Source organism: Pseudorca crassidens, chromosome X (assembly GCF_039906515.1).
Source record: "Pseudorca crassidens isolate mPseCra1 chromosome X, mPseCra1.hap1, whole genome shotgun sequence".
In the NCBI taxonomy this organism is placed as follows: Eukaryota; Metazoa; Chordata; class Mammalia; order Artiodactyla; family Delphinidae; genus Pseudorca; species Pseudorca crassidens.
The window spans coordinates 35,056,861-35,080,368 of record NC_090317.1 but is presented as its reverse complement, the minus strand read 5'-3'; the positions used below and the strand labels follow the sequence as shown (position 1 = coordinate 35,080,368).

The 23,508-nt window shown below is 41.1% G+C and overlaps 1 protein-coding gene across 1 annotated transcript in view; it reads right to left on the bottom strand.

Moving 5' to 3' along the window:
- Nucleotides 1–21,342, bottom strand: part of LHFPL1 (LHFPL tetraspan subfamily member 1) — a 43,100-nt gene extending 21,758 nt beyond the window's left edge. The window contains exons 1-2 of the mRNA XM_067722986.1: nucleotides 20,839–21,342; nucleotides 9,535–9,633 (exon numbers count right to left, since the gene is read on the bottom strand). Of these exons, the coding sequence (XP_067579087.1) occupies nucleotides 9,535–9,633; nucleotides 20,839–21,220 (481 nt within the window). The 5' untranslated portion in view covers nucleotides 21,221–21,342. The remainder of the gene's footprint in view (nucleotides 1–9,534; nucleotides 9,634–20,838) is intronic.
- Nucleotides 21,343–23,508: the final 2,166 nt, after the last annotated feature.

Sequence of the window (23,508 nt, the reverse complement as noted above, 5' to 3'; positions counted from 1 at the left end):
CCAATTAAAGGCTTGGTGAAGTAACTAGAATGTGGAGTTAAATGCATCCATTTAATGTTGAACTGAGATAGATTCATTTGTGTGGGATCAAGTCCATGAAATCTTCATTTGATGTCTAGAGTTCAATTAACAACCATCAACGAAACAACTTTCTCAGCTTAAATCTTTCATTTACTTAATCAAATTAAAGTGTGGGAAAGTTGGCACTTGGCCATTGCTGGGAGCCTTTGTCTGACTTTCCCCTTGTTACTGAATAGGTGATTTATTCAACAAACAGATATTGGATTGCCATTGAGCAACATCTCAGTGTGCGTGAGAGTCAGTGAGCTAGCCCCAAGTCCCTAGTGGGGAACTGAGATAGTCACTGTGCTTACTGGGTCTCAGTAGCTATAAATGAGACCACTGATTGATCTACAAGGTCCCTCCCATTGTAGCTTTCAGTTCAAGTTCATGATTATTGTTTATTTTTTCTCTTTAAAATATTTGTTAATTTCTTATTTTTATTGAGATATAATTGACATATGACATTATATTAATTTCAGGTGTACAATATGTATGATTCACTATATGCATATATTGTGAAATGATCATGACAATAAGTCTAGTTAATATCCATCACCACACATAGTTATACATTTTTTTCTTACGATGAGAACTTTTAAGATCTACTCTTTTAGCAACTTTCAAATATACAATAGAGTATTATTAACTATAGTCACCATGCTGTACATTACATCCCCAGTACTTATATATTTTATAACCAGAAGTTTGTGACTTTTGACTCCTTTTACCCATTTCACTTAACCCCCACTCTCTGCCTCTGGCAACCACCAACCTATTCTCTGTATCTGTGAGTTTGTTTGTTTTTTTCTTTTGTTGTTGGTTGTTTTTTCAGATCATACAGTATTTGTCTTTGTCTGTCTGACTTATTTCACTTAGCATAATGCCCTCAAGGTCCATCCATGTTGTTGTAAATGGCAATATTTCCTTGTTTTCTGTGGATGAATAATGTTCCATTGTCTATATATCCACAGTTTCTTTATCCATTCATTCATCAATGGACATATAGGTTGTTTCTATGTCTTGGCTACTGAAAATAATTCTGCAATGAATATAGGGGTGCATATATCTTTTCGAGTTAGTGCTTTTGTTTTCTTTGGATAAATACCCAGAAGTGGAATTGCTAGGTCATCTGGTAGTTCTATTTTTAATTTTTTGAGGAACCTCCATACTGTTTTCCATAGTGGCTGCACCAATTTACATTCCCACCAGCAATGTACAGGTGTCCTCTTTTCTTCACATCCTTGCCAACACTTCTTATTCCTTAAATATATATATATATATATATATATATATATATATTTAAACATCTTTATTGGAGTATAATTGCTTTACAATGGTGTGTTAGTTTCTGCTTTATAACAAAGTGAATCAGTTATACATATACATATGTCCCCATATCTCTTCCCTCTTGCATCTCTCTCCCTCCCACCCTCCCTATCCCACCCCTCCAGGTGGTCACAAAGCACCGAGCTGATCTCCCTGTGCTATGTGGCTGCTTCCCACTAGCTATCTATTTTACGTTTGGTAGTGTATATATGTCCATGCCCCTCTCTCACTTTGTCCCAGCTTACCCTTCCCCCTCCCTGTATCCTCAAGTCCATTCTCTAGTAGGTCTGTGTCTTTATTCCCGTATTGCCCCTAGGTTCTTCATGACCTTTTTTTTTTTTTATATTCTATATATATGTGTTAGCATACAGTATTTGTTTTTCTCTTTCTGATTTACTTCACTCTGTATGACAGACTCTAGGTCCATCCACCTCACTACAGATAACTCAATTTCATTTCTTTTTATGGCTGAGTAATACTCCATTGTATATATGTGCCACATCTTCTTTATCTATTCATCTGTTGATGGACACTTAGGTTGCTTCCATGTCCTGGCTATTGTAAATAGAGCTGCAATGAACATTTTGGTATATGACTGTTTTTGAATTATGATTTTCTCAGGGTATATGCCCAGTAGTGGGATTGCTGGGTCGTATGGTAGTTCTATTTTTAGTTTTTTAAGGAACATCCATATTGTTCTCCATAGTGGCTGTATCAATTTACATTCCCACCAACAGTGCAGGAGGGTTCCCTTTTCTCCACACCCTCTCCAGCATTTATCGTTTGTAGTCTTTTTGATGATAGCCATTCTGACAGGTGTGAGGTGATATGTCACTATGGTTTTCATTTGCATTTCTTTGATACTTAGTGATGTTGAGCACCTTTTCATGTACCTGTTGGACATCTGTCATCTGTATGCCTTTTTTTGGAAAAAATGTCTATTTGGATCCTGTCACCATTTTTAAATCAGATTGTTTGATTTTTTGCTATGGATTTATATGACTTCTGTATATATTTTGGATATTAGCACCTTATCAGATATATGATTTGCATATATTTTCTTCCATTTGGTAGGTTGCCTTTTCATTTTGTTGATGGTTTCCTTTGCTATGCAAAAGCTGTTTAGTTTGATGTAGTTCCACTTGTTTATTTTTGCTTATGTTGCCTTTGTTTTTGGTGTAAAATCCAAAAAAATCATTGCCAAGATTTATGTCAGGGAGCTTACTGCCTATGTTTTCTGCTAGGAGTTTTATGGTTTCAGGTTTTATGTTAAAGTCTTTAACCCATTTTAATTTTTGTGTATGGTGTAAGATAGTGGTCCAGTTTCATTCTTTTGCATGGGGCCGTCAATTTTCCCCAATACAATTTATTGAAGAGACTATCATTTTCCCATTGTATATTCTTGTTTCCTTTGTCATAGATTAATTGACCATATTTGTGTGGGTTTATTTCTGAGCTCTGTATTCTCTTCCACTGATCTATGTGTCTGTTTTTAAGCCCAATACTATACTGTTTTGACTACTATAACTTTGTAATATGGTTTGAAATCAGGAAGTGTGATGCCTCTGGCTTTGTTCTTCATTCTCAAGATTACTTTGGTTATTTGGGGCCCTTTGTGGTTCCATACAAGTTAATTTCTTCTTTAAATGAAGAAAAAGAAGAAAGAGAGTCAATTACCTAAACTTAACTGATGAATCTTGTGGGTAAGAGCCAGGTAAGTGAATTTCTGGGGTGGGCAGGATGTAGAGCAGGCACTGGGGGAGGGCTGGGATGGCAGGGAACCTGGAAGATGGACTGAGAGACAGGAGATGAGATCCTAGAAACAGGAGAGGCATTGGAAAGAAAGAGTTCAAACTTTTGGAGGGCAAGGGGTCTGAGATTCCTTTTGTAACTGTAAGTTTTTGTTTTGAGATCTGTATCTTCCCCACCCCCTTCAGATCATTTATCTGACACTCCCCCCAAAAAACACACACAGTCTCCTTATCTCAGGAAGAAAGACTGAGATAAGACACACATAAGGAGTAGATATCCCAGAAGACCAGAGAGAGGCCCTAGGTAGACTGCATATGATCTTAGAACGTGGAACACAAAAACTTTTCTACACATCTTTATATCTTTCTTCTATGATCAAGTTTTGCTGGGCAACTTAGGTTCCTTTATTAGTGCAAGTCAAATCTAGAGGCACTTTAAAATTTCCCACACATATTCATTCCACTGAGGAACTCTTTGAGAATCCCATCACGTCCAGCCACTGCCTTATTTATTTGTACTCTGATTATACTAAAAGATTGACAGGGAACTCAGGCTGAGCACAGGTGTTGAGGGTGGGGGAAGACAGGATGCAATACTGGGTACTTTCCATGATGTTTCAGACATTTGTTTCTGAAAACAATAGAGCTAAAGCATATCTTAAGGAAAAAAATTCTCAAATGACTCAAGATACACCCTCACCAATAGAGAGGAAAAAAGTCATTGTAGCACACATAGGACAGTGAATTAGGAGATAAGGCTCTACTCACAGTTCTGCCCTTAACTTGCTGTGTGACCTTACACAAATAGCTGTACCTCTCCATATTTCAGGGTTTCCTCATTATAAAATGGGCATACTACCATCTGCTATGCATGTACTTTCAAGGATCAGATTAGATCATATTCATGAGAACATGTTGCTAATGTGATCCATTGATAAGGTAGAGACCTTACCTTAGAATTATGTGCTCCTGATAACACAAATGGTTTTATAAGCTTGCTTGAAAACAGCTATGTGCCATTAGAAGTATTTAGCTTCTCTAAATTCTCAGTGGGGCTCATTTGTGTGTCCGATGCTTATAGGTCTTTGGATATGAAGGAATGCTCTAATAGTTTTATAGATCTAAGAGAATTTTGAAAATCACAGTGAAGCTGAAATATGTGTATAGGAAATCAGTTGAAATCAACTGAAATCTCTGTTCACGGGTCCTGCTCATTACACCTTCACTTTGTCAAGGACCTTTCTATTCTGCATCAATCTCTCTCCACTATAGGATCATTACCATCATCATTCAACTATTTGGTCATCTTAGTAAAAGCCTCTCTTCATCCCACATTCTCCTTCAGTTACTACACAGTTTCTCTGCTCTCCTTCATAGCAAAACTTTTTAAAAGAATTGTCGGCATGTACTGCATTCATTTCCTCATCTCACAATACCTCTAATATCTATAAATCCAAAACTGCTCCTCTGGGTCCCTTCGTCTGGCTGACTCCAATGGCCACTTCTCTATCCCCAACCAGCAACTTGCAGCAACTTGATGATACTTCTGCCATACTGTATTGATTAAAGCAGTTGTAGGTAGGCCAGCCCAGATTCGGAGGATAGAGGGTAGAGATTGACTTGGCCTCTATATGAGAAGAGTATCAAAGCATTTGTGGCTATCTCTAATGCAACACATATATCAAGACTGCTGTCTTAATACAAGTCATATCTTTGATAATTCAGGCTAGGACTAAAAATCATAACTGTGGATGGTTTAGGATAACTTGACTGGGAAACTTAGGGAAAGAGGAGTTGAAGACATGAGGGTTACCCTTTCATACTGGAGGCTGCAGGATGCCATTCAAAGTATCAGAGTGAGAAATCTACTTACTCTAAGAATCAACTTCCCTGACTGGCAATGCCTGCTTCTATTGTCCTCCCTATCCCCTTCACCTCTCTCAAGCCACTCAGGGTACGAAGCTCAGGTAGGGTCCATGTCTTTCTTGGCTCTGTGTCTCTCCCTTCCCAAAATACAGAGCACATAGGAGGGTACAGAGCCTACAGCAGAATCAAAGTAATGCCATCATTTGACAGTCTACCCCCCAGCACATTCTACTCTGCTGTCTATTAAGGAAGCCCATCATCTATTTTAAGTCAAACCCTGTGTTAGATACTTCAATATACTTTTTCTTATTTCACCGTAACAACAGAACTGATATGGGTATTATTAGCATCCCCCATGTTACAGAGAAGGAAACTGAGACATAGATATCTTTACCCCATACAACTACAAAGATGGCAGAGCCTGGATACCAACCGAGATCTTTGACTCCAAACTCTATGATCTTTCAGTATACCATGCTGCCTCTCAAGGAAAAGGGAACAAAGGCCTATACACCGGACACTCAGTACTTTTCTCCTATTTCATTCATATATCCTCTTAATATCTAAGGTGTGTGAGGATGCTTCCACACTGCCAGAATCTCCAGGGTATTAAAGAAAGGTCTAAGGAGAAAGGCTATACTTCTAGCATTGGCATTCCCAAATCTTGGTATTCACAAGCTTGGCATTCCCATCACATCATGAAAGATTTCTTTTTAATTCTACTACAAGTTTTACTGCTGCTCCTAGCACCTCTACACTGCAAGGGAACAACTGTTAATAGAGTTGTCATTGCCCTGTATGTTTGGGCAGCTGACTAGAAATGGGTCAGGAATGGCACAGGTTATCTCATTTTTTCAGTACTAACCAGAAAGGTGCTAATATACAGGCATGCAATTGGAGAATATGGGCAGCAAATGTGGGCTTCAGAGGAATAAGAGACACAGGGAGTTGGAAGGATGTGACAGTGATTCAAAAAAGGAAATAAGAGGGCTTCACTCAAGCAGGATTCTTCAATTCCTTCACCCTTACAGATTCACAGAACAACACAGTGTCCAGTGCACTAAGGAGAGGGGAGCTAGAGCCCTTAGGCAAATATATGGTGTAGGAGAGAAGGGTAAATAAAGGAGAAGAATGCAGTGGAGAGGGAAACAGTAACCAAAGGAAAAAAAAAACCTGAGTAAATGAAGGAAGAGAAAAGTAATGATCCTGTGGTAAACACAATTGAAGCCCATCAACTTGGGACAGAGGCAGCCAAATACAAAATTGCCCATTTGGGAACTAGGTCCTTGGAGGTGGTGATTGGTGCAGAAAACTGCCATACGACTACATGCAAATGACATCTCCAGTTTTTCACTCTGGCATTTTACATTAATAAAAGTAGCCACTCATTTTATTAGAAAAATATTATCCTCATACCAAAATCCAATCAACACATCACAAGAAAGAAATCTACAGACTAATATTCCTAATAAATATAGATGCAAAAGTCTTCAACAAAATATGGCAAACCGAATCCAGCAACATATAAAATGGATTATACACCATGACCAGCTGTGATTTATCCCAAAAATTCAAGGTTGGTTTAACATATGAAAATCAATAAAATACATATGATCATCTTAGTAGGTGTAGAAAAAGCATTTGACAAAATCCAGCACCTTTTCATGATGAATACACTTACACTAGGAATAGATAGAAAGGAACTTTCTCAAACCTAATAAAAGCCATCTATGAAAATAGCCTAGCCAACTTCTTACTTAGTGGTGAAAAACTGAATGCTTTACCCCTAAGATCAGGGATAAGACAAGGATGTTGAATAGAAAACTCTGACGAGTTCTATTCAACATTGTCCTAGAGGTTCTAGCCAGGGCTATTACACAAGGAAAAGATTGGAAAGGAAGACGTAAAACTACTTCTCTTCTCAGATCATGTGATCTTGTATATAATAAATCCTAAGTAATCTACTAAAAGTTCATTAGAATTAGTAAAGGAGTTCAGCAAGTTTGCAGGATATAAGGTCAATGCAGAAAAATTATTTGTATTTCTATACACTAACAATGAGTGATCCAAAAATAAAATTAAGAAAGCAATTCCATTTACAGTATAATCAAAACAATACTTAGGGATATATGTCACCCAACAAATTGCAAGGCTTATATAATGAAAACTACAAAATATCATCAAACGAGGTTAAAGATAACTTAACTCACTGGAACATCATCTTGTGTTCAATGAGCTGGAAAACTTAATATTGCTAAAGAGGCAATACACTCCAAACTGATCCAACCTCTATCAAAATCCCAACTGATTTTTTGCAGAAATTGACAAGCTGAACCTAAAATCCACATGTAAATGCAAGGGACCCAGAGTAGCCAAAACAGTCTTCATGACTTTAGATTTGACAATACTGTATTCCTAGATCTGATACCAACAGCACAAGCAACAAGAGAAAATATAGATAAAAGTGGATTTCATCAAAATTAAATAATTTTGTATTTCAAAAGATGTCATTAAGAAAGTGAAAATACAACCCACAGAATGAGAAAAAGTACTTGCAAATCATATAACTGAAAGGGGTCTAGTGTCCAGAATACATTAAGAACTCTTACAACTCAACAAAAAAGGGCAAATAGCCCAGTTAAAAATCAGCAAAAGATTTGAATAGATATTTCTTCAAAGAATATATAGAAATGGCCAATAAGTAAATGAAAAGATGCTCAACAAAATCAATCATCAGGGAAACACAAATTAAAATCACAGTGAGATATCATTTCACACACATAGGGATGGCTGTAATTTAATAAATGTAAAATAAGTATTGGTGAAGATTTTGGAAAATGGGAACCCTTATACATTGCTGATGGAAATGTAAAATGATGCAGTTTCCAAAGTGATGTTTTCACTTTGGAAAACAGCCTGAAGTGTCCTCAGAAGTCTTAAATATAGTGTCCCCATTTGTCCCAGCAATTCCACACCTACCTAGATACATACCCAAGAGAAATAAAAATATATTTTCATACAAAAATGTATACACAAATTTTTATAGCAGTATTATTCATAATATCCCCAAAGTAGAAAAACCCAAGTATCCATCAACTGATGAGTGGATAAAATATGTTATATCTATACAATGGAGAATTATTCAGCCATGAAAGGCAGAAGTACTGATACGTGCTACAACATGGATGAACTTTGAAAACATCATGCTAAGTAAAAGGAGGCAGACACAAAAAGCCACATGTTATAATATGATTGCATTTATCTGAAATGTCCAGAACAGGCAAATCTAAATTGATGGTGGTTTCTGGGGTCTGGGTACAGGGAGGAATGAGGAGTGGCTGCTAATGGGTAAGGGGTTTCATTTTGGGGTGATGAAAATATTCTGCAATTGGATAGTGGTGATGATTGCACAACCTTGTGAATATACTAAAACCCACTAATTGTACACTTTAAAAGGGCAAATTTTATGGCATGTGAATTATATATCAATAAAGCTGTTATTTTAGAAAAGTAGAATTATAGAACTAACAACCCAGCACCTGCCAAGTATTTACTCATTCGTTCACCTATGGCAGAATTATTATATTTAGCAGTCAGCCCTGCCCTGAGCCAGGAACACTGAACATGCCGGGGTCTACATTTGTCATGTCTTCTATATAGCCCTTCCGTTATGTTATGTTTGTAGAGTAAACAGCTCCTTCCTCCAAAAATGAGTCAGGTGAGACTCAAAAAACAATCTAAGGCCACAGAGAAAAAAGCAAAGTATTGGAGCATAAGCTATAGGGAATGGGTGGCCTCATTGTTCCAAAATCCTCCTTCAACTGAGAATACTCAAGGAGACCTGGACATTTCTCCTCCTATTCTCTTCCATCATGGTAGGTTGGACAAATATTTTGAAATCTTCCAGGGAGAGTCCAGTCTATTCCCAATTCACAATAATGAACTTAAGCCATTCTCAGTGAAGTTGGTAACCACAGAAGAGCCCAGAGCTACTTCTGTCACCCATTTTAATATTTAACACCTCTTGTCATTAACATGCCAGTAACAATGTAAAAATGTCAGTAACACTTCCCAGCGTTTAACCTAGGTTCCTAATGCATGATGTAAAGCAAATTACCTCTTGTTATAACCTCAGTGGGGAACGAGAAGAGATACTGTTGATTTGTATTTGGAAAATAGTGCCTAGAAGGATATACAACAGGGACTAGTATTTATTCAGAGGATGACGGATTAGCAGTCTCCAAGCATTAGGAATCCCTCTGTAGATAGGGTTGTCCCAAATCGGACGCAGGACTCTGGGTAAAATTACATAAAGAGTGTGGAGAGATACAGTTAAAGAAGTAGAATTTATGTTCAACGCTTGTAAATTAGCAAGGCCACATAAGTCTGACTAATCCACCACTTCCCACAAGCTAACATAGTGAGAGACTCAGGCAAGCACCACGAGCAAGCACAGGTACCTCCAAGAGCGCTTTGAAAAACAGATTCCCACTGAGCCATCACCACCATCCTGCACAGGTCACCTTACCTAACTGAAATTGATTGGAGACATTCCCACATGTTTGCATTATCTCTGGGCTATTCCATCCCAAGGGGTATAATGCACAGCCTGAGCTTATCAGCAGTCCTGGAAAAAAAATAAAAGCATACACACAGGTAGAAAAAATATAACAGGTCTTCTATCATCCCAACATTCCCTCTGAATTAGCTCAGCTCAAATTCTCCCTCCTCCACTCAGAGCTTACCTTTCCCCTTTTACCCTAAATGTCTATGACACTACCAACTCAACAGGATTTCTTTGCTGTGCCAGAGGTGGTGAGTTGCAGTAGATAGTGGAGGGGACAACTCACAAAGAAAGGACAGTATTGGGGATTGAGACAGGCCAGTATGCTTTTCACAGCCAAAATGTTTTTGCCAATGACTTACAAAGCTGAATTGGCCTCTCCAACCAGACTCCTCTTCTATCTTGGTCTGATTTACAAAGAATAAAAAGGTAGGGGCTGCTACTCTTTCCTACAATTCATCCTTTTCTAAGAGTCAAGTCAGTCCTTACTAGTCGAAGGTAGGTCATGACTTCTGTAGCTTGAATTCAGCTGCCAGACTGGGATCTACAGAAAGCATCCACGTTATCTAGGCTTCTCCCGGTGAGCAGGGCACCAGACTCCCTCTTCCAGAAACACTTCCTTCTTCTGAGAAACCATCCCAGCTTCATGCTAAGCATTCCTACTTTCTTTGGCTTCCAAAACCTTCCACTGTGCCCCTTGCCTTCACCTCCATTTTGTTTAGGTCATTTGGTTACTACAGGGAAAATCTATGTGATCTTAGTGATAACCTTACTCTTCTGACCAGAGATACAAATCTGGGTCTGCTTGCTGACACTGTCTTTTAAGGACAACTGCCTCATCCACAGCTCTTGTTTACTGCCTAGGTTTACATTTTATAACCTATGATCACCTCCGTTGCCTTTGGCGACCATGGATTGAACTAAGCATTGGCATCTGACACAAAAGCAACCAAATTCATTGGCTGGCCAGTAATGGATGACATCATATCGTGCTCTGAAGAGAAGAGCTGGGCCAGATTTTTGTTTCTGGAAATTTTAATCAAGAAACACAGATGCTGGACTTCCCTGGTGGCGCAGTGGTTAAGACTCCACACTCCCAATGCAGGGGGCTCAGGTTCGATCCCTGATCAGGGAACTATATCCCACATGCATGCCGCAACTGAGAATCAGCACGCCACAACTAAGGAGTCAGCCTGCCGCAACTAAGACCCAGTGCAACCAAATAAATAATAAATATTTTTTAAAAAGAAAAGAAACATAGAGAAGCTGAGCTAGTTAGCAGATGGAGCAGAAGTTAGGAAAAAACACCAGGAGGTAAAATCAAGTGTGTGTCAAGCTAAAGCCAAGTTCAGTCCAAACTTATGAATAGACATCAATTCTGGGTAAGCTGAGGAAACCGATTGGTAAAATAAGAGAATAGAGAGGCAGGAAGCAGATACATCCTGAGGGGAAAACTCCATACTGCTCCTGAAAGAGCTAGAGAATCTAGTCCTTCCCAATGGCTTTCCAGTTCCATTTTTCTTGTGTTATAATAAGTCCCCTTTTCATTGGAGAACTCAAGCAAGTCTCTGCTGCTTACAGCCAAGAGAGCCTAACTACAAGAACGCTATACTTGAGTACTACACCAAAGTTCATAGGAAGGTCACCCGCCCTGAGTGTGGATGTAGAACCTAACACATGACACAGAGCCTCCACAAAGCAGGTATCTGATTAATGATGACTGGGTGGCATAGTTAGAGGTTACAGAAAGGTTTCGGACCGTGAAAAGCAAGCTGCCCCAGGGACTGCCAGCCTCACCTTCGTTTCTCTTTCCTCACCGAGGAAGACTCCATATACACTCTGAGAAGCTAATAAGCCCACTTTGCCTTCAGCTGCAGCCTTTTGGAAGATCTCAAAGTACTCGCTAAGCTTGTCAGCAACATGGCAACCAGCTGTTCTCAATACTCAGTGAGGCCAGAGAAAAAGACAAGGACCTAAAGAAAAATCAAGAAAAGTTTAAATAGGAAAACAGAGAGAACTTTCTGATGGTGAGAGAGGGTTTAGAAACCAAAAGAATGACTAATTAAGGTTAGAAATTCCCTTCAGTGGAATGCTTAAAATTAGAAGACACTCTTATCTGTCTGATAGTCTTAAAGGAAATGAAACTGGTCACTCAAAAGACTTTTCTAGGCTCTGGAATTTATCCAGTGGCAATGGAACAACACTCCTATTTTTTCTCACCACAGATAAACTGAAATCATAGGATATGAGGAGGTATGAGCCAGAGTATGTAAGCCCAGAGTATGTACAATGGGTTAAGGACAAAATTGGAAACAAAACCTCAGCCTTTTCCTGCTTTCAGTGTGTACCCTTTGAGAGAAGAGTTAATAAAAGGTGAGCTTTCCCACACAGACTAGGAAGAAAAGAACACAAGTTCGTAAAAGAACAGCAGTTCTGTATTCTAACCTCCACATTCAGATCCCTGGGACTGGCATGAGCTCTGACTTCTCAAGCAGGAGCTTGTGCTGGCTAAGTGCCTTTCCTGACATGGCAGGAGGAACCTTTCACCTTTTTCAGTCCCCCTAAAGACAGGGCTTGACTTAAAAGCTGCCTGCTTGGAGTTGTTACCTTGCAATTTTTCACAGGCACCAGGCCAGAGACCAGGAATCTCTGCCCAGGTATGTGTTTTGCCCCAGCGCATGTGGCTCCGTGCTCTGCCCAACCTGCCCTACCACACCTCCCATCCCCTATCCTCCCTCCTGCCTTTTAGACAGGTGAGCACAGTAGGTTGTAAACATACTTCACGGAGACATTGGACCTGTAACTGACAGAAGATTCATTACATTTGATCATAGATGGAGAAAGATGTCCTAGAAGATGTGTTATTTTAAAATGAAGTCACAGGATAATTTATCCTCAATTATATTTGTCCCCAACAGTTCTAATGAATTTGGGATATGAAGATGGGCTTCAAATAGCAACATAGAAGTCATTTTCCATTGACAGGCTCTGCCACCTTCCGGAAGACTGGGGGCTTATTTAAAATGTAGATTCTTGAACTTTACCCACAGATATTTGATTCAGTAATTGTAGCCCAGGAATATGTCTTTCAAAAGCACCCTAGTGATGCTGATGCTTCAGGTTCTGGCACCAACACTTAAGAAAAACACCACTAAAAATATTAAAAGCAGGAGCTCTGGGGGCAGAGAAAATTAGTTTAAATCCCAGCCCTGCCATGTATGAGCTGTAGCCCTGGCTTCTACTTTTCTACATGCCATTCCTAACTACAGGTTTTACTGCCCCTCCAGACACATACGCCCCATGGAGAAGTCTGTCCCAACTGCACCTGCCTCTAGAAAGGGAAAGCCCTTTAGAGTGTGTTACCACCCTTACTCCACCACTGAACATGTGCAGGTGACCAGTGGGCTGCCATCTTCCTTCCCTTCCTCAACTGCTCCTTCCACAAGAATCCCCTATCACAAAACGTACCAAGCGTCCTCCTGAAACACGGTTGCTATAGTTTTCATTCCTTGCTCTGACCAAACAGAGGCCTAGAGTTAGACACTTTGCTCGGGTTCAGCCCTTGTGGCAACCTCAACGCCAGTACAAACCTTTGGGCGCACAATCTCGGACAGACCTCAGAACCCTCTCTGCTGCTACATTCCAGCTGCCCTCAATCTTCCGCTGCTGCCAGAATGACTACTTCCCCATATCGCAACAGCTGTATAACCATCTCCCACATTCTCAATTAGGTAGATGCCTAGTTTTTGTCTCCGGGCAGGGAAAGTCTCCTCAGCTGGGTGTTATCAACCTCCTTTGTCCACCACAACCTCCCATTCACAAGTGCAACTGTTGGTTGGGCAGCCATCTTGTTACACTTCACACCCCACTCCCAAATATCTGTCCAAGTATGGCTGTTTGGTAGTTTGAATTTACTACCCTGAGCAGAAGTCTAGTATGGGTTAATTTGTTATTAATTTGTTCAATTTATTCCTCTTATAGCAACTTCAACTCAAACATAGTGGAAAATTTATGTCTGCCGTCCAGCTATAGCTCAGCTTTCCCTTCCCAGGGAACACTCCCACTCAACTCTGCTATTCATTTCACTGCATATTCTCTCTCAGAGTTATAAAACAGTTCACCTCTGCTAGAGATTTCTGAAGTACATCAGGAGAGGCTTCACAGAGAGGCTGCATTTGACCTGGCCTTTGAGAGAGAGAGATTTACAGGCAGAGATGGAAGAAAACAGAATTTCAGAAAAAAGCAACACTATGAACAAAACTGAGCAGAGGTTTTCAAATGTTAGTGTGTACTGGAATCATGTTGGGAAATGATAAATAACAAATCCAAGACAGTAGTTAACTTTGCTGTGGGAACAAGAGAATACTATCCGGGTATGAAGGAGATTTCAACGACATTGGTAATATTCTATTTCTTAAGCTGTATAGTGCACATATCTGAAATATTTCATACTATGCTTTCAAAAATAAATCAGCATGAGACGCCGTGTAACATGTAGAGTGCCAGGCATCAGTTCTGATTGGGTAGGCTTAGAAAGGCACTAAGGTATCTGTATTTAACAAGCACCCCAGGAAATTTCTTATACAAGGGCTTCATGGACCACTCTGAAAAACATTGTGATAGAATTTCTTCTCCAAACGGAAAAAGAAAAATCAATGACATCAGTGCATAAAGCCCAGGGCTGAGAGTCAGAAACCCTGGACCACAGTCTCTGTTCTGCTTCAAATTTGCTACATGAGTTTTTGTTAGTAGGTTAACTTCTTTAAATACCATTTCCGAAACAGAAAGCCACTTTTATAATCCTTGTTCAGCATGGTAAGGCTAAGTTAAATTATGCCTGATGAAACTTTGGAAGACTTTCCAGGAAATGCTTGGTTTCCAGAGAAGATAATGGTTTTTAGAAAACAGCACTCTTTCCTTGAATCAAGTTCTCAGTGATCCATCTCCAGTGGCAACTTTCATTCAGCTTGAAGCATGTAGCATTAGGACCTTCCATGGAGAAAATCATTAGTGCCTGTCTGGGTGTGTTGAATTCCATCTGCTTAACCAAAAAAAAAAAAAAAAAAAAAAAAGTCCAGAGTGGTAGTTCTCACTTGGGTTGGGGAAAGGGAACACATCAGAGTCACTGGAGAGATCTTCCAAAACATGCAGCCTTCCACCTGTTGCTGTGTGTATCAGTATGGGAAAGAGGACTGGAGAGTTGGGTCCACATTTTTTAAGCACTCCATTTGATTCTGATACATTCCCTGATCTAGAAAGATTCTTGGCCTCCCTCAAGGAACCTGATCCAAGATCTTACACTTTTTCTTGCCAAGAGTTCCTTATATTTACTTCTCACTTATTTCTTCTTTGGTTAGCTCTCACTGAAGGTAGAGGATAATTCACAAGCATCTTGCATATGTATACACAGGGGAATGTAAATAATGACCTTGTTCTCAGGGACTGGGGGCCAGCTGGTTAGAAACCTCAGCATCCCCAGGGTTGAAATAATCTCCTGGCCAGATGTTTCCTTCACCGGTTAGAGGAGGGCATGAAGGTCCCAGTGGAAGGCTCTCTGGACCTACACTTGTCCAGCTGGATCAGCTGCAGGTGGAGCAAATGGGACCCAAGGGTCCCATCAGGTCACCTTGCCGAGTATGACTCAGGCCAGCAGCTCTTTATTTCTTCCTGTCTCTCCCACTTCCCACCACTCATCTCTGTGGGCAGCCGCCAAACGGGGGAACAAAAGTCAGGCAGGGGGAGGGAGTAGTTCTTAATGGATCCTCCATCTCTTCAGTGGTTTGGGGTCTGGCAGAGATAAACCAGACCTGAAAAAAAATGGCTCTTCCCCCTGATGTATTTTGGTTAATGCGCTAGCTGCCGAGAAGCAGCCAGGCCTGGAGCAACAAAATCAATTTCCCTCTGCTGAACAACAAGCTTAAACTTAACCCTCACAGCTCTTTCTCTTATGTCTTTTATCCACGGAGCTCAAAATGCTGTTCAGGCTTGGCTTTCTGCCACAAGCAAAGCCCATCTCTGAGGAGTGAGACACCAAGATCTCTGAAGAACCTTGGATAATGATTGTATGCCAAGGGGTGCCTAGAAAATATGATACATTCAAGCAGCCTTCACCATTCCTTCACATCTGATGCAACTTTGACAGGCACCAGTTTCTAAAAAGGAAATGAGAATGACACTTAGTTGGCTGGTATTACAGGCGGGGAAGCTGTATAAATTTAGCAATCTGTCCAATATCCCCAGGGATAACCCTTGTAGCACACCTTGGATCTTGATTCTTTCCATGAGTACTGTCAAATGGCATTTTATTCTTGAACTTTAATGACCCCCATCTAAGTGTAAACACTGTGACTATGTTCCTATGAGCAATGGTTGATGGGGAATATAAAATAGCAGAATCATATGAGATTAACATGATACTGATGTTTCTATTGCCACTGTATTATATCTGCTGCTCAATTAAAGCTCTCCCCCACTCAGTCCATGAGTGTCTAAATCTCCATTACCTACCCACATCTCCCTTCAACAATTTCCTTTGAGTTTCTGGACCTAGAAAGTGAGATCAACCAAAATGTATTATATGGAGAACCATAAACATTTTGTGAAAGTCTCACCACTCAAGCCTAAGATAGGAGGCAAGGTGGGTGTAGGAGCCAGTGTTAATGCTTGGAGTCAGATGGAGGCTATTGCTACTGACGTTCTGATTCCTAACAGTTAGTCCCTGTTCACCCTCTGCTGGAAATTCTTAGAAAAACAAGTGAAGCTAAGTTATCACTCTCAAGTCAGAAGAGAAGAGAACTCAGGGTGCTAATGCCTTTGAATGGAAGCCTGGAAAAAAAGCAAAGGATGTGAATGAACCCAGCTTTCACATGACCAACTTATCCCAAAATACACTAACATTGCCTTAACCATATGTTCATTCTTTCTACCATTACTGAATACCTGCTCTGTGCCAGGCACTGAACTGGGCTCTGGGGCTATAAATATGAGTTGTAAGGAGCACCCCTTTCACCTGCCAGCTAAGTGTCACTTCCTGAAATAATGTGCCCATAGAAGTACCAAGCTAGCCATAGTAAGCCCAAGAATGCAGGTGAAAGGTGAGCTGACTTAAGGTTCATTTGTAATATCTGTGGAGCCTCCAAAGGGAGATAAAGTCATAGGCTTAAACCAGCCTTAATAACTGGTTCTGTACCATGGTTTTGAAGCGGAAGAGAGAAATTAATCCAATGACTTTCCAATGTGGCCAGAAAATCATTAGTAGCTAAAGAGTGGGATTATTCAGAGATAAGGGAGGTTAGAATGTGAATTCAAATAGGAGAAAAACCATATGATCATCTCAATAGTTGCAGAGAAAGCTTTCGACAAAATTCAACACCCATTTATGATAAAAACCCTGCAGAAAGTAGGCATAGAGGGAGCTTTCCTCAACATAATAAAGGCCATATATGACAAACCCACAGCCAACATCGTCCTCAATGGTGAAAAACTGAAAGCATTTCCACTAAGATCAGGAACAAGACAAGGTTGTCCACTCTCACCACTCTTATTCAACATAGTTTTGGAAGTTTTAGTCACAGCAATCAGAGAAGAAAAGGAAATAAAAGGAATCCAAATCGGAAAAGAAGAAGTAAAGCTGTCACTGTTTGCAGATGACATGATACTATACATAGAGAATCCTAAGGATGCTACCAGAAAACTACTAGAGCTAATCAATGAATTTGGTAAAATAGCAGGATACAAAATTAATGCACAGAAATCTCTGGCATTCCTATACACTAATGATGAAAAATCTGAAAGTGAAATTAAGAAAACACTCCCATTTACCACTGCAACAAAAAGAATAAAATATTTAGGAATAAACCTACCTAGGGAGACAAAAGACCTGTATGCAGAAAATTATAAGACACTGATGAAAGAAATTAAAGATGATACAAATAGATGGAGAGATATACCATATTCTTGGATTGGAAGAATCAACATTGTGAAAATGACTCTACTACCCAAAGCAATCTACAGATTCAATGCAATCCCTATCAAACTACCACTGGCATTTTTCACAGAACTAGAACAAAAAATTTCACAATTTATATGGAAACACAAAAGACCCCAAATAGCCAAAGCAATCTTGAGAACAAAAAAATGGAGCTTGAGGAATCAGGCTCCCTGACTTTGGACTATACTACAAAGCTACCTTAATCAAGACAGTATGGCACTGGCACAAAAACAGAAATATAGATCAATGGAACAGGATCGAAAGCCCAGAGATAAACCCATACACATATGGTCACCTTATCTTTGATAAAGGAGGCAGGAATGTACAGTGGAGAAAGGACAGCCTCTTCAATAAGTGGTGCTGGGAAAACTGGACAGGTACATGTAAAAGTATGAGATTAGAACACTCCCTAACACCATACACAAAAATAAGCTCAAAGTGGATTTGAGACCTAAATGTAAGGCCAGAAACTATCAAACTCTTAGAGTAAAACAGAGGCAGAACACTCTATGACATAAATCACAGCAAGATCCTTTTTGACCCACCTCCTAGAGAAATGGAAATAAAACCAAAAATAAACAAATGGGACCTAATGAAACTTCAAAGTTTTTGCACAGCAAAGGATACCATAAACAAGACCAAAAGACAACCCTCAGAATGGGATAAAATATTTGCAAATGAAGCAACTGACAAAGGATTGATCTCCAAAATTTACAAGCAGCTCATGTGGCTCAATAACAAAAAAACAAACAACCCAATCCAAAAATGGGCAGAAGACCTAAATAGACACTTCTCCAAAGAAGATATGCAGATTGCCAACAAACACATGAAAAAATGGTCAACATCATTAATCATTAGAGAAATGCAAATCAAAACTACAGTGAGATATCATCTCACACCGGTCAGAATGGCCATCATCAAAAAAACTAGACAAAATAAATGCTGGAGAGGATGTGGAGAAAAGGGAACACTCTTGTACTGCTGGTGGGAATGTGAATTGGTACAGCCACTATGGAGAACAGTATGGAGGTTCCTTAAAAAACTACAAATAGAAATACCATATGAGCCAGCAATCCCACTACTGGGCATATACCCTGAGAAAACCATAATTCAAAAAAAAGTCATGTATCAAAATGTTCATTGCAGCTCTATTTACAATAGCCAGGAGCTGGAAGCAACCTAAGTGTCCATCATCGGATGAATGGATAAAGAAGATGTGGCACATATATACAATGGAGTATCACTCAGCCATAAAAAGAAACAAAAAGAAACAAAAATTGAGTTATTTGTAGTGAGGTGGATGGACCTAGAGTCTGTCATACAGAGTGAAGTAAGTCAGAAAGAGAAAGACAAATACCGTATGCTAACACATATATATGGAATCTAAGAAAAAAAATTGTCATGAATAACCTAGGGGTAAGATGGGAATAAAGACACAGACCTACTAGAGAATGGACTTGAGGATATGGGGAGGGGGAAGGGTAAGCTGTGACAAAGTGAGAGAGTGGCATGGACATATATACACTACCAAACGTAAAATAGATAGCTAGTGGGAAGCAGCCGCATAGTACAGGGAGATCAGCTCAGTGCTTTGTGACCACCTAGAGGGGTGGGATAGGGAGGGTGGGAGGGAGGGAGATGCAAAAGGGAAGAGATATGGGGACATCTGTATATGTATAACTGATTCACTTTGTTATAAAGCAGAAACTAACACACCATTGTAAAGCAATTTTACTCCAATAAAGATGTAAAAGCAAAAAACAAAACAAAACAAACTTTGCATAATGAGTCTAAGGAAAGAGGGACACAGAAAACATCACCTTAACTGGCACAGCAAAGAGAATCTGGTGCTTTTCCTACGAAGGCCAGGAAATCATGATACCTTAGCTCAGTGTTTCTCAACCTTGGCACCACTGACATTTGGGACCAGATACTTCTTTGTTTGGGGGAGTGGTCAGCTGTCTTGTTCTTGTGCATTGTGGGATATTTAACAGCAACCCTCACCTTTATCCACTGATTGTCAGTAGCACCCTCCCCAATTTTTGATAACCAAAAACATGTCAAAGACCTTACCAAATGTCCCCCGGTGGGGGATGAGGTATGTAAGAAATCAGCCCCTGTTGAGAAGCACTGTCTTAGCTCATCACTAACGTCTCACCCCAAGGCCACATAAATGCAGTCATTGGAGAGAAGAAAGAAAATTAGGATCTGGGTTATCTTGCCAATGAACAAATTTAAGGAAAGAAAGGAAGTGAACAAAAGAGAGGTCACTGTCATTTGCTTACAGCCACAGGGCAACTTAGTGAAAGAGCCAGAAGTGGGATCCAAGTTTCCTGGCTCCAGGCACCCACACTGTGCTGCTAATGGAGATGACAGTGATAATGAATAGTGATTCTACGACTTTAGGAACAACAGCAACAAACTTCAGCAATAGGTTCTACCAGCGCTTTTTTCCACTGCCCCAACTAGGTGTAAAACATAGCTCACATGTTCACACACACATTTGCCTGTCTGTCTTAAACTTGCTTTTTCTTCTCCGTTCAGATTAAACTGCTCCCCTTGCTTTCCTACAGTCTGCCATTTTTGCATTTTGCTCCTTCCTAGCCCATCCACACACTGCCAGCATCCAGGTCTCCTGCATTAAATTTAGAGGGAGGCTGAATGAGGGAAAAGCTAAGTAGGGTGCGTCAGGGCCATAGGAAACCTGGATAGTCTGTTAATGGCTACTAGACAGGGCTAGCCTTAGATGCTGTCAAATAAGCAGTCACCTGAAGTCTGCCTGGTACCTAGCATTTCACTATTAGAGATGTATTTTTTGGTGAGGACTGTACATTAAATTCTTATTAGTAATTAACACCTGGGTGTATGTGTCTATCAGATCACTGTCCTCTGAGATAACTACCAGAGATCAGGGCTCTTAGAGGTCAAGTTTATTTTGGAGCAGTAATACTAGAGTATAAGTTGCTGCCCCTGGAAAGCAGACCTGGATAATATTCTTCAATGGGCACTCTGCAGGGAGAAGAAGGTGATGAAAATCAGGGCTAAAAAAACCAGATATCAACTCTGCCTACTAGCCAATCTTGCTGAGAATAAAACCCTGATGTAGATTGCACTTTGGGGAGTCCCAGGCTAGGTGTTTCAAACGAGTCCCCATTCATAGCCCTAGAGATGGACAAAGGGGAGAAGCTGAGAGTGGATTTCCCCATGAGACAACATCCCCACTACCCACACCCCTGCAAAGCTCCCCAACCTACCCAATCCCAGCAACACCGTCTTACCTCCCACGAACTGTGCGGCTCCCATGCAACGTCCCATCATTCTGGAGATGAGTTCCTCCATGCAGCAGCCTAGGACAGCAGCCAGTGCCACCAGGAGCAGCAGAGCACAGCCGGCACCTGTCACTACTGTGCACATCTGCCAGGCCAGGCTTGGGATGGCATTGAAGCTGGCATAACGCCCACACTCTTCCACCATGATCAGACTCTGCCCCTCTCCCCTCACAGGGTAGTTGCACCTCCGGAATGTGCTGAATGACACTGGCTTCCCCAGCTGGGATCCAAAGAGCCAGTAAGGCAGGAAGTAACTGGTAGAACTGGCCACAGCGGTAACAAGGGACAGGAAGGCCCAGAGGGTCCCCGCCAGGGTCAGGCTGCTCCGCATGGTCCCAGGTTTCTCTGCGGGGATGGGGAGATGAGTTGGGTCACAGCACCAAATGTAGAAAGTTATCACGTAGGCTCCATTGGCCTAGTTTTCATCTGCCTGGCCAGTCCTGGGGCTCAGTCATGTGCTTCTTGGCCCTTACTTCTGGATAAGATTATTGTCTCAAGGACCATTTGGGTCCCTATGGGATTCTGCTCTCCAGCACTTTTCCCATCTTCCCTTCCTTCCGCCTGATTCAGAGTTCTATGGTCTCTAGGCTGCCATGGAAGAAGCGTAGAACTGAATTAGTGACTGTTCTGCCCACTCCAATGCAGCCTGAGCAGACAGCTTTTAGCTCTTGACATCCAGCATGGAACAAGTGACAGGAGGGAAGTCTGAATCAAACCAAGGCTCTCTGGAGAGCCCCCAACTTCTGGTGGAATGGCCTTGTTGACCTGAAGGCCTGGAAGGAGGCAATATCTCAAGAAGGCCAGGAACCAAGTTGTTTTCAGAGAGTTAAGAAAGAAGGAAGATAACTCACAGGGCCTGCCTCTACTCCAAGGGAGAAGAGGGAAGGAGAGCTCACCATGGAGTTAGAGGATGTGCCCATTTGACCTTGGTAGGATGTCCAGGAGAGCATTAATGTGGGCTTTCACAGTACTACATCAGCTAGGTTAAAATGGGTAAATAAAATAAGGGGTGCCTAGTCTCATACACTTTGCTTATCACTGAGTGAGCACTGTTCAGTCACTTTTTCCCAAAATCAAAATGGGAGGCACCTTTCCAACCAGTGAGGGTTGTCTAACACTAGGCTATCTACTAAGAAAACCTGCCTGGTCCTTTGCTGAATGAAGTTAAGAAAGCATCTCATCTCTCTGAAATGGATCAGGTACCCCCTGCCTGGCATCAGGAACATAGATCTATAGCTGTAAGGGCCTTTCAAGGTGCCTTTTGGAACAAGTCATCTCAGATTCAAGACAGTGAGAGTCTTTTTAGATCTAATCTCCTCAGCCCAGCTCACAGATGGTTTTCACAGACCCCTCTGTCAAAAATCCACCACTTCCCTCCCAACTCCATTAATCTGCCATTGCTTTCTGGCCTGTTTCTCAATGAGGGCAGCCAGAGACCACACTGAAGCTTGCTGACAGCACTGTGAACATCTCCAGCAAGCAGACGGTGGAGTTTGTTTCAGACACTTCTCCATGATTCATCACCACTGCGTAAAGTTACAGGTGGTGGGAGAGGGGTTCAGCTGTGGGGGACTGAATGCATGGGAATTACAGGAACTGGCTATATTGCCAGTTTGGGACATTGTCAGGAGGAAGCAGCAGTTGTACTCAGGGTCTCAAGGACCTTGTCCAGCCATGAGTTCTGTCATAACCATCATCAAACAGTACCTGGCACAGAGCGGGCACTGCAATCCATATTTGTTTAATGAAACCCATTTTATAGAAGCATCCAATTTCCAGGCTGGCAGGGATCTTAATGAATCACCTAATTCAACCTTCTTGTTTTACATATGGGGGAATACACCCTTGTAAAGGGGGAAATAATTTTCCCCAAGTCGCAGAGTAAGTTAGCAAGCAGCCACACTGGAATAAGAAACCCAATGTGCAAATTCCTAGGTCAGTACTTTTGTACTACACAGAGCTAATCACCCCCCTGCGCTATCACTTTACAGATGGAAATACGGAGAGGAAATGATTTACTCAAGGGTAAAGAACTAGTGAAGTACACTGGCCGGACTAGAGCCCAGTTATTTGATTCTTAGTATAATGCTCTTTTTTCACTCCACCACAATTCCCCTCTTGATACATACGTATTGTGTGCTATGTGTTTCGTGCAGGAAGGGAGCAGAGATCATAAATTGCAGGTGCTTACTTTGGAATGTTAAGGCTTTGGGAAGAGAGTGCCCTGAGCTGGGCCCCAGGGAATGAGGCTTTATGCCTGGGAGTGGAGGGAATGAGAGAAAGATGTGATGAGGGATTGAAAGCCAACAGGAGGAGAAGTGGAACTAGTTTTGAGTAATTGCTGTTAGAAAGCAGGTACGCTTGGACGCAATGAGGCAATGCCTCTGCTTGCTATATTAGAGCATGTAAGATTATGGAAAATGCAAGCAGCCCTCTTTTATGAACTTACTTCTTCGTGAAGAAGCCCAGGCCAGAGGATGAGAGGAAACAAGCTGATGAACAGCTGCTGGCTGTAGCATCATATTCCCTTCCAAGTCCATTATTTCATGTGCTCTGCCCAACAATCTTCTTAGGTTGGTAAGAAAGGTATGAATAGTACCCCCAGTTTACAAATGAGCA